General features: G+C 32.6%; 1 protein-coding gene across 1 annotated transcript; it reads right to left on the reverse strand.

Moving 5' to 3' along the window:
• Positions 1 to 588: 588 nt before the first annotated feature.
• On the reverse strand, positions 589 to 9,498 carry LOC139896219 (CEN-like protein 2). The gene is made up of 4 exons (XM_071878813.1): positions 9,295 to 9,498; positions 9,064 to 9,125; positions 6,548 to 6,588; positions 589 to 806 (listed from the first exon to the last, which is right to left on the reverse strand). Exons 1-4 carry the CDS (start codon positions 9,493 to 9,495, stop codon positions 589 to 591), a joined length of 522 nt encoding a protein of 173 aa, XP_071734914.1. The 5' UTR covers positions 9,496 to 9,498.
• Between the last annotated feature and the right edge of the window lie 1,716 nt (positions 9,499 to 11,214).

Here is an 11,214-nt window from a genome sequence, read left to right on the forward strand (position 1 = left end):
TCTGGTCAAAAAAATATGCAACGTTTCTTTATTTTTTCTTCTTTGACTGGAAAAAGAAAATCAAAAATAAAATAAATAACACCTATTGTGACGACATGTCCTCACAATAGTTTTAGTCAAACTAAAAAATCAACTCCAACCCATATTTTTGTCGTTTAGCTGTCTTTCTGTGAGGACATTAGTGTCCTCCCAAAAAGTGTCGTCACAAAAGGTCCATATTCTAGTAGTGCGGCCCTCCTTAGCCTTGTTTTCTTGCACCGTTAGAGTGGAAATAATCAAAATTTTGATTGACAATAAATGAGAATGTAAAATGAAAGGAGGAGCACATAAATACACTGATGATCAAATTTACTCCTTGTCATTTTAAAATACAATAGTGCAAGTAAGCTCGATAACAATTCACACTCACTCAATAATTTTATTCTAAAACACTCTTGTCATACATATACATATATTGTTACATACTACAAGTAACCATACATTAACAGCCATTAATGTTTAGTTATAAATCATCATTGTCATCATCGTCTTTTTTTTTTTTTTTTTTTCCTTTTAATTATGAGACAGTTAACAATGACATCATTAACGTTAACGTCTTCTCGCTGCAGTTTCCCTTTGGCAATTGAAGAAGACACCAGCAACAGGCGATCCCAATTTATTCTCGTGTGCAAAACTTCGAGTGTTAAAATTGTGCCTTGAAGTTGGGCAAGCAACAGTTTGTCTTCCCCTTTGTTTAAAAAGAAGAAACACAAACCTATGAATTCCTATGTTTGGCCTTGGTATTTCATAGCTCACTATTTCATTTCCTGTTCAACAATATTAATAGTTAAAAAAATACGTCAATAACAACATTAATACGTAGTATAAATACATACCAATATCAATACTTTCCAATCCCGATTATGATAGTAATTAGTAAGTAACTAGATTCGGAAGCCCGCGCGTTGCTGCGGTTCTCATTGTTTTTGTCATAACGTTTTTGCAATAACGTGTTTTGACAAAACATTTGTTGTACGCATTTAGCGTTGATTATTTACTCATTTATCCCCACTATAAATTTATAGACATTTATTTTTATTATGTTTTTGAGAGCAAAATATATGAAAAATGAAAGGATTTATACTCCGTAATATTGCAGTATTTTTTTGATTAAAAAAAGTTGGAAGATGCAACGGCCAACTGGACTTCGTATTTGGTAGCCACATGATTTGGTCAACAATTACTTTACTACTTTGTCTTACCCCTTTACTCTCGATTAATCGAATAGGTGGTTTCGGTCGTGAGATAAAAAATTAGTTTTCCAACCCGATATCGTATTTCGCTGCGGGATGATTTTGATCGGTTAACGATAAATTAATTATACGTAAAAGGAAAACGGTTACCGGTAATATTAACATACTCTAAAGTTTATATAGAGTATAATATAAGAATTTAATTTAATTGATGTTCGAAATATAAATCTTTACAATTTTATGTAGGTTCAATGTTTTGTGTAACACATATTGAAGCTAAAAAAAAGAATTTAAAGTGGTAATGTTTATAACTTAGAGGTTCAGTTTGTCATTTTCATCGTAAATGGGGGTGTAAATAAAAAAATAAAGTAAAATGGGTTGATTTCATCCACATATCCATCCTACCCTATCTTTAGTACTCCGTATTCTCTCCTTTAACAGCTTATTATCCTCTCCACCGATCTTCCCCAATTTTCCATTCTCATTTTCACTACCATTATAATATCTTACACTAAAATCATTAAAAAAAAAAATCAAGAAAAATTATATCGATGGTTGCGGTTGACTCGGTGGTTTTCAGTAGTTCCGACCACTTGAACTCGATTTAGTTTTTGGGTTTTTCTAACACCCCACTCTCAATAGAGTTGTACTATTTGTATGGTTAGTTGTACCGTGTGCATATTTAGTTGTAATATATATGTGAATAGCTAGTTGTACTCAAGAATGCAGGTAAGAAAAAAATTATTATTTTTGATGTTTTTTTACAATAGTAAGGTGTTGGCCGACGGTGAAGGTCGACGGCGGCGTCGGCTGTTGTGATCGTAACTGTTGCCGGAAGTAGTTTTCCACCGCCACTCTCGTGGTGTGTTGGGCTATTGTAGTTGTTCTCCTATAGGAGGTCCAGCGCTTGACATTTATCAGAGCCACGGTCGTGAAAAACCCGACTCAAAAACTTGACTTTTCATGTATGTGTTTTTTCTAACCACTACCAAACCGTCCTATGTTCAGATTTGTTTATTGATCGGTTGATTTTTAGATTTGTTTTTGTTCCTTTAATATATATGTTTATCGTTCCCCCCCCCCCCCCTCCCTCTTAAATCAGACAATTGGGTGGACTCGTGAGGTATTTGATATGCTGGGTGTCTTTTAAGTTTTCAGGTATGTTTATATATTTCATCAAACACTAAATTGCCCTTTGTTCCGAAAGTTTGTCTCATGTGTGGATCTGGATGTTTTTTCTTTAGATCAGATTTGATGGTGGTTGAAAGTTGTGGACGGTGACGGTCGTAGCCGGCCGTGAAATCGGTGGTGGTAGGTGGCAGTGCATGGTGGTGTAAAGTGGCTGATGGTGGCGGTTGCAGGTAGTTGGTGGACATGGAATACTGGTGTAGATGGAAAAGAGACCCAAAAATTAATAAGTTCATGGTTTTTTTTTTCTTTTTTTTTTAATATATGTAAAAAGACGAATATTAACTGGTGTTCGTTGTATAAAATCAGAAGATTAAATAAATTATCTCCAAAAAAAAAAAAAAAAAAAAAACACTACTGTAGCTACAGTGCGCTGCAGTAGCTACAGTGTTTTTGGGGTATGTAGCGGGTTATGGTTGGAGGGTGTTGTCCATATTTAGTATGTAGTATAATGTACTTCGTATCACGTAAAAGAACACAACCATTTTATTGTGAGTCCGACTTTTACAGAAATAACGACATAACGTATCACATAAATTAACCATTTTACAGTATATAGTTGTCAATTGTCAATTGCATGAGTTTGATATTCATCAATACTCTCTAGTTATAATTCCATAATGTGTTGGAAGTTGTGAGTGATAATTAAACAAAGAATGTGAGACGAGCATGGGGTTACATTTGGTGACATGTTGTCACCATAGTATGTCAAAACGTGACAATTGAAATCGAAAGTTTGGCTTCAAGTGGAAAGTAAATGTCACATTTGGTGATATTTTTTCCCAAACGTTAGATTTTAGATTTTAGTTGACCATGAACATTCTTGAATCTCCATGTTGCATTCTAACTCTAATTCATCTTACACTATAAATCTAATCCTCATGTAACATGTAAATTATCACCTACGAATTTTAATAATAATTTTAATAATAAGAATTTCTCTTTAATAGGCCGTAGATTAAACCAATAACAATTTTCGATATATCCATGTTATATTCTCGTGTTTATTTAAGTTTATTACAATATATTTTATTTGTTCAGTTAGATTATCTATTTATTGTTCGTGGGTTGAAAACTTGGGATAATCAAGTTATTGTTTTTTTTTTTTTTTGGTGACTCAGGAAACCCCCTACGAACGAATCCTTTGGACTACCTCGCAGAGGGTAAACCTGGAGGAACGAGCCCGCTGAGCGCCAGACCCGCTACCGGGTGAATTGCCTGTGAAGGCACCCCTCATGGTCAACCTCCCTTTTTGAACGAACGAGGCGGAACTCAGATTCGAACCTGGGTGGGCTGCCAGCTAGGGCAACTCAGTGGCCATCCAAGCTATGACCGGATGGTTATAATCAAGTTATTGTTGGGACTTACTAAAATTCCTATCAAGTGGTATCAGTGCTTAGGCTCTCGTATTTGCAGGAACAATGGTGGATAAGAGTCATGTGAAGATTGATTGGTTTGATAGAATAGATTTTAGCTTTTCGAATATGCAATTTGAAGATCTTCATTATCAAAAGAAGCTTCAATTCTTAATGGGTGTTAAATTGAAAGATATGGGGCAAAACGAGTGGGACTTGTTGGATAGGCAAGCTGTAGGGGTTGTTCGACTTTCTCTAGCCAAGAACGTTGCTTTCAACATTTTAGGTGAAACCGCAACCGCGGGATTGATTCCGGCATTATCAAACATGTATGAAAAGTCATCCGCTTTGAACCAAGTTTTTTTGATTCGGAAATTGGTAATGCTAGGATGATGGAGGGTTCCTCGGCGGCGGATCATGTTAAGGAGTTTAATTTGATTTTAACTCGGTTGAAATCGGTTAATATTAAATTCGAGGATGAACTTGAGGCATTATTTTTGCTATATTCATTTCCCGATAGTTGGTCTGGTACTATGACGATGGTTAGCGGTTCATCCTGAACTACTAAGCTTACTTTTGAAGGAATCCATGATTTGATTCTTAGTGAAAGTATTCGAAGAAAAGATTCTAGTGCAATTTCGGGTTCAGATCCAAATGTTATTCGGGGAAGAGCTAGGTCAAGAAGTACATCAAGAAATAAGAACGTGGTGTGTTGAAATTGTCAACAGGTTGGTCACGACATGTATAAGTGCCCGAGTTTAAATTCGGGTGGGAGCGCAACGAATGTGGTGATCGAGGATGCGTTGATGTGCCAAGATGAGGTTATTGACGGATCTTGGGTTTTAGATTTAGGTGCCTCGAATCATGCAGCATCGTACATGAACGAGATGGTAAATTTTAAGTGTTATTCTGGTAGTGTTCGAGTTGTGGATGGGAATACATTTAATATTGCGGGTATTGGTGACCTACTTATTAGACACTTGGATTATGCTTGGATCTTGAGGAACGTAAGGTTCATCTTAAATGATCTCGGTTTGGAAACTGGATGATGATAGTTGTCATGTTCTATTTGGGGATCAAAGGTGGACGGTGTTTAAAAGGCCTCTTGTGATTGCTCGCGGGTACAAAACGGGGATCAGGTATATGGTTGATGTTCTTTATGAGGAATGGCTAGGTGGGATTGTAGGTGCTAAAATCTTAGTGTGCTAATGCTTTTCGGTATTGTTGAGAGGTCTTGTTTTAATGGAAACTCAAGGACAATCGAAACTAGTGGAGATTTGGGTCGAACTGGTTACATATGAGTCTTCGTTACTTCAAGTGGATCTTGTCCAATGGCAACTTTGTTGCGACTAACCAAGAAAGATGGACAAGATATTATTCTGGGAGTCATTGTTAATGACACATCCGTAAAGTGGGAGTTGACTTGGGATGAAAAATTGGGTTTGTCTAAATTCATGGGCACGTAAATGTTTGGTGTTCCAACGGTGAAAGCAAAAGCGGTAAGGTGGGCGATTAAAGGTACTATCGCGTTCTGGTGCAAGGTCTTAATCGGTAATGTCCATTTGTTTGTTCTACCTATGAATTTATTCTTTGTTGGAAAGATAAATCGGGTGGATGATGTGATGTACGGGTGGATTGCTTGGGCAATGGGATTGCTAGATTCAGGTCGGGCTCCGACCTATTATCTCCTAAACTAAGGAGATAGGTGTTGTATCCAAAGCGAGATTCTTGGTCGCAAGCTGGTAACATAAAGATCAGATTATAGCTCAGCGGTATTTTTTGAAGTCGAAAGATTTCCTTCCTCGTAGGTTAATGCGTGAAGTGTGGTGTGATTCGGGTGTCATCTGGGGGTATCAAAAGGAGTGTAATTGGCGGGTCAAATGTTGTTGTGGGAGAGAAAACGGGTTGAAGATGTGTTTTGTTTTAAGACTCCTTCTGGTGAAAGGTTGTTGGAAGTTGTAAAGGATAATTAAACAAGGAATGTAGGACCAGCATCGGGTCACATTTGGTGACATGTTGTCATTATTGGTGACGTAGTATGTCAAAATGTGACAATTGAGATCGAAAGTTTTGCTTCAAGTGGAAAGTGGATGTCACGATATTTTGTCTTAAATTGCAGATTTTGATCGACCAGGGACATTCTCGAAATTTCATGTTGCGTTCATATTCTTACTGCTTACTATTAGTTCGCGATTAGGTCGGGTGATAATTTGTATGATAATAAGAGATTATTTGACCTTTTATGTCATTCTAATCTCCTCTGAACGCTTTGCAAGGAAATTTATTTATATAATTTCACCGTTTAAATAATAATAATAATAATAATAATAATAATAATAATAATAATTATAATAATAATAATTATAATAATAATAATAATAATAATAATAATAATAATAATAATAATAATAATAATAATTATTATTATTATTATTATTATTATTATTATTATTATTATTATTATTATTATTATTATTATTATTATTGAATTTGCAATATCATGATTGATACACGACTCAAATAAAATTGTGACCCATTGATTCATGAGAAGTGAACCTTACATCAATAATTTTGATTTTAAATCACTAAATGTGTTTCAATAGTACAACGCTTTAAAACCTATATATTGTTCAATGCATCAAAAGTATTAGTAGTGTAAAATCATCCCCTAGATCAACATAAAGTTCAAATAGTTTAAACAAATTATATATGTACTAAACTTAAACATTGATCTATAAATATTGGAAAGTAGTAAAGATAGATATGAGGTACCAAAGGAGGAGTCGGTTGTCCCAGGGATGTCTGTAACAATCCTGTGAAAGAGAAACGCTGTCAAAATACTATTGGTGCATGGGTATGAGTCTGATATGTATATGTATATGTTTACATATGTATGTATATGTTAAAACTGGTAAACAATATGAACCTGACATATTTCTTTTTCAAGAGACCCACTTTTAAAAACAATATTGCCTTTTTCCTTTTTGTTGATGGTGTAAAATGTGTTGAGTTCGTTCAGTTTTAAATTCTCTAGCTTGTCACTATTCCATAAAATTAAGCCGGCCCATTCCTTCTTGCTTTCTTTATTTGTTTCAACAGTGTTATACTATTAACAGATGATCATCTAATATTGTACCCAAGATCTTCTACAATCCAGTACGGACTACTATTTTATCAATGGAGCCACCAAGCTAGTAACAAGGAATCTTATATTATTATTTATATTTTATTTATCATTATATAATTATATTATTATATATTAATTACGGAGTAATTAATAATTCTTGTAAAATATTCGAAAATTTAGGCTCTTTCTCTCCTCTTTTCTTTTTTGTTTTAAATAGATAGATCAACGAGATATTTTAAAGAAATCAAAATGCTTCACGATGGAGATATTGTACAAGAGAATATTAAAAAAAAAAAAAAAAAAAAAACACCTGAGCACTAAACTCTAAGGAATTAAATAACATATGATTTAGCCTAAAAATTATTGCTAGATTTAACCATTGTATTATTGCATGCTTAATTTTAGTACTTGTCCTAACTTCATTATTGCGCATTTCAATTTGTTGATTAACTTGAATATAGAATGTACGTGCTAAAACCCTACTCAATAGTCATACTATACTCATATTTCACTTTTTTCTTTTCTTTCGTAGTGCATTTTCCAGCATGATAATCAAGAGGTTTAACAACATATATATGTAAGATCTTTGTTTAAACATTCTTTCTGATTTGTATCTAGTACCAACTGAATAGTATTTGGATGGCTAATAGTAGTAACTAGTTGTGGAGCCCTCACTTCGCGCCGGGGGCTCCGTTTTGTGAAAAAAAAGTTAAAAAAGAATTTTTTTCGCCAAGTCTTGATCTATTTTGTAAAAAAGAATTTTTTTCGACATAACATTGAAGGGTTGTTCCTTTTGTGAAAGTTGCTTCTTTTAGCGTTCGAGTTTTATTTAAAAAAAAAAGTTAGTAAAGTGGAGGTTCGATTTGTATTTTAATAAAAGTTAGTGGGTTAAGTTTGTGAAATTTGAAAAAACTTTACGTATAAAGTGGGGGTTCGATTTGTATTTTAATAAAAGTTAGGGGGTTAAGTTTGTGAAAATTGAATATTAGTATAAAAAAAAAAGTTAGTAAAGTGGGGGTTCGATTTGTATTTTAATAAAAGTTAGGGGGTTAAGCTTGTGAAATTTGGGGAAAAATATACGTATAAAGTGGGGGGTTCGATTTGTATTTTAATGAAAGTTAAGGGTTTAAGTTTGCGAAAAGTGAAAAAATGAATAGTACTATTCATTTCCACTTTAACTTTTAGATATAGGTAAAGTTAGGGGTTAAGTTTGTGAAAATTGAATATTAGTAAAAAGAAAAGTTAGTAAAGTGGGGGTTCGATTTGTATTTTAATAAAAGTTATGGGGTTAAGCTTGTGAAATTTGGGAAAAATATACGTATAAAGTGGGGGGGTTCGATTTGTATTTTAATGAAAGTTAAAGGTTTAAGTTTGCGAAAAATGGAAAGATGAATAGTACTATTCATTTCCACTTTACCTTTTAGATATAGGTAAAAAAAAAGTTATGGGGTTAAACTTGTAAAATTTCGGAAAAATATACGTATAAAGTGGGGGGTTCGATTTGTATTTTAATGAAAGTTAAAGGTTTAAGTTTGCGAAAAATGAAAAGATGAATAGTACTATTCATTTCCGCTTTACCTTTTAGATATAGGTATATAATAGTAAAGTAATAGTAATAGTAATTATTTTTATATGAAAGGCATTAAATAAAGGGAGATGATTCTCACACACACTTTTTTGATCCTCACACACCTATTTTAACCTTTTACTCTTCTAATAATACTCAATTGGTGTGTGAGGATCAAAAAAGTGTGTGTGAGAATCATCCCCCTTAAATAAATGGCTAATATTATTATATAATATAATTATCAAATGCATTCAAACACATGGTTCATTGGCTGGATATATATCTACATGTATTTTTTTTAATATGTTCTACGCAATCTTATGCATCCAATTCATACTGAAAAAAATCTTTAATTAACCCAAAACTTCTGTAATACACTACTCACTTAATTAGTGTATGCAAGTTCAATTAATCTGTGTAATTTTGTGGCCATGAATCAATGATCAACTTTAAAGACCAAGTACAAATGTTATAGATATCCAAAGCCATATGGCAATATGTCATGAAACCAACCCAAATACATATTATAAAAATTAAAAATTATATTTATACGGTTAGTAGCTGGCAATTAGCAATGAGTTTATATAAGTGTACCAGTGCAAGTGCTCTCTGAGGTATGGATCACTTGGACCAGGAACATCTGGATCAGTCATAATCTGCAGGATTTAATGCAATAGTTTCATATTTGAGAGTAAAAATTCATGTTCATAATCATGTTACATATTAAAAAAGCTCTACATTTTACTTGGAAATTTACAAAAAAAAAAAAAAAAAATAATAATAATAATAAAGGATGGAATGTGTATATAGTAGTTAATTAGGTACCAGTGTAAAGAAGGATCTCATATCAACACCACCAACATCAACCTTAGGTTTAGCAGTAACAGAAGAAGGAAAAAGCTCATGGCCATTATAAACTTGTTTTGATGAGTTGTATGTTACAAACATATCAACACATGGACTGAAATTATCCACTACATCTCCCACCACCCTTCCAACTACTAAAGGATCTGACATTCTTGCCATTCAATTCAATTCTATTATTGTTGTACTTGTAACACTTTAACTTGTTTCTTGAATATGTTTTGAGATATATATGAATGTTAGAGAACTACCCCCTAATATATATACTTATATAGAGTTGGGAAACATCTCAAATTAATGTTTCTTAATCCCCACAATTACCTTTTAGTATATGTATATGTCATGTTTTATTCTTATGATTGAAACCTTAAGCTAGGCTAGCTAGTCCATAGCCTTTTCAATAAGATAACTCAATGTGTATATTATGCATAAGTATACTAGGTTTAATTAGATTATATAGATTTGAGTATAAGAAAAAAAAAAAAAAAAAAGTATTCCCTCCGTCCCTATTTAATTGTCATCAGATAAAAAATTAATAATTTTAATAAATTTTACTAACTTTATTCTCCACCAATAAAATATCTTCTATCTCCACTATAACATTTTTTAATTAGTTAAATATTAAGTAAACAATTAAATCCGGACATTGCAAAATAGTATATTTGACAATAATAGAGGAACGGAGGGAGTAATACGGAATTCTTTCTTTTTTCAGATAGTTTGAACAAAGAAAGTCTTATGGTAACGTACGTACACACGTTGTGAAATAATACATGGGTTCTTTTGTGTATATACTTCGTATTTTAAGTGTTTAAGTGGTAATAAATGAAAAGTAAATATAAGTTAAAAAATTTAACATGTGCATTGTATGTATTTTCTTGAAAGTTACTTGGGATAAAGACATTTTCTACTGTTGTGACACCTGACTAATACTACTAGCAATTCAAAATATACTATATATATTTGACCTTTAGGAATTGAAGCAAAATAGACTTTATACCAGGTTAATATGTAGGGACATTCTCCACCCACAAAAGGCAATAACAACTTTTGTAAATATGGTAAAAACTAAAAAGATTAGAATAATGAAAGAAAAATGAAAAACTAAATTAAGTATTGTTCGAACTTTCCTAAATAGGTGATTCTCATAAGACCATTTGCTATAAGTAGACATTAATTAAATTATATTATATAAATGAGTTGGGGTATAAAGCGATATACTCCACCATAATCAAAATTACATAGATTAAATATTGGAGTATTAACAAATAAACAAACAAGAAAGAATTTGACAAAGAGGCGAAGAATTTGTGGTGATGAGAGGTCATGTCATCAAAGCAAAAGAGCTTCACTGACTTCTATTTTCTCTACTTACTTTGTATGAGAATAATAATAATAATAATAATGAACTTTTAGCATTTTATTTATGTGTGCCTTCCTTCCTTTTATTTGAAATGATTGCGATTTGGAGTTCAATATCATACGCTTTAGTTATTATTATTATTTTTTTAACAGAAAGAAAATTTTATAAACCCATGAAATTACAATGCAAGGCTTCATGAAGAACCAAGCACAAACGGTCCTACCATGAACCATTGAAAGAAAAGAGTACATGAATTGGTTGCGAAGAGAGCAACCTACAAACCCATTACGACTACTCTATCAAGCAATGTAATCATATGCTTTAATTATCACTTCAAACAGGAGGTTTTAATCATATGCATATTTGTACTTTAATCAGGGGCATTGAAAAAGATATTTAGCACGCATATCAACTTTAATTGTTGTGCATAGTGGCAATTTAAGAATCAAAATTAAAGATGTCCAGAATTTTTTTTGGGTACTAATTTTATATAAATGTTATTTTAGTAGTTACTTGCC

Source organism: Rutidosis leptorrhynchoides, chromosome 3 (assembly GCF_046630445.1).
Source record: "Rutidosis leptorrhynchoides isolate AG116_Rl617_1_P2 chromosome 3, CSIRO_AGI_Rlap_v1, whole genome shotgun sequence".
Taxonomy (NCBI): Eukaryota; Viridiplantae; Streptophyta; class Magnoliopsida; order Asterales; family Asteraceae; genus Rutidosis; species Rutidosis leptorrhynchoides.

Coding starts and splice junctions, on each gene's coding strand:
- LOC139896219 (XM_071878813.1), bottom strand. CDS start 9,495: ATGGCAAGAATGTCAGATCCTTTAGTAGTTGGAAGGGTGGTGGGAGAT. Junction 9,126..9,294: donor TGAGATCCTTCTTTACACTG/GTACCTAATTAA, acceptor TAAATCCTGCAG/ATTATGACTGATCCAGATGT. Junction 807..6,547: donor GACAACCGACTCCTCCTTTG/GTACCTCATATC, acceptor ATTGTTGAACAG/GAAATGAAATAGTGAGCTAT.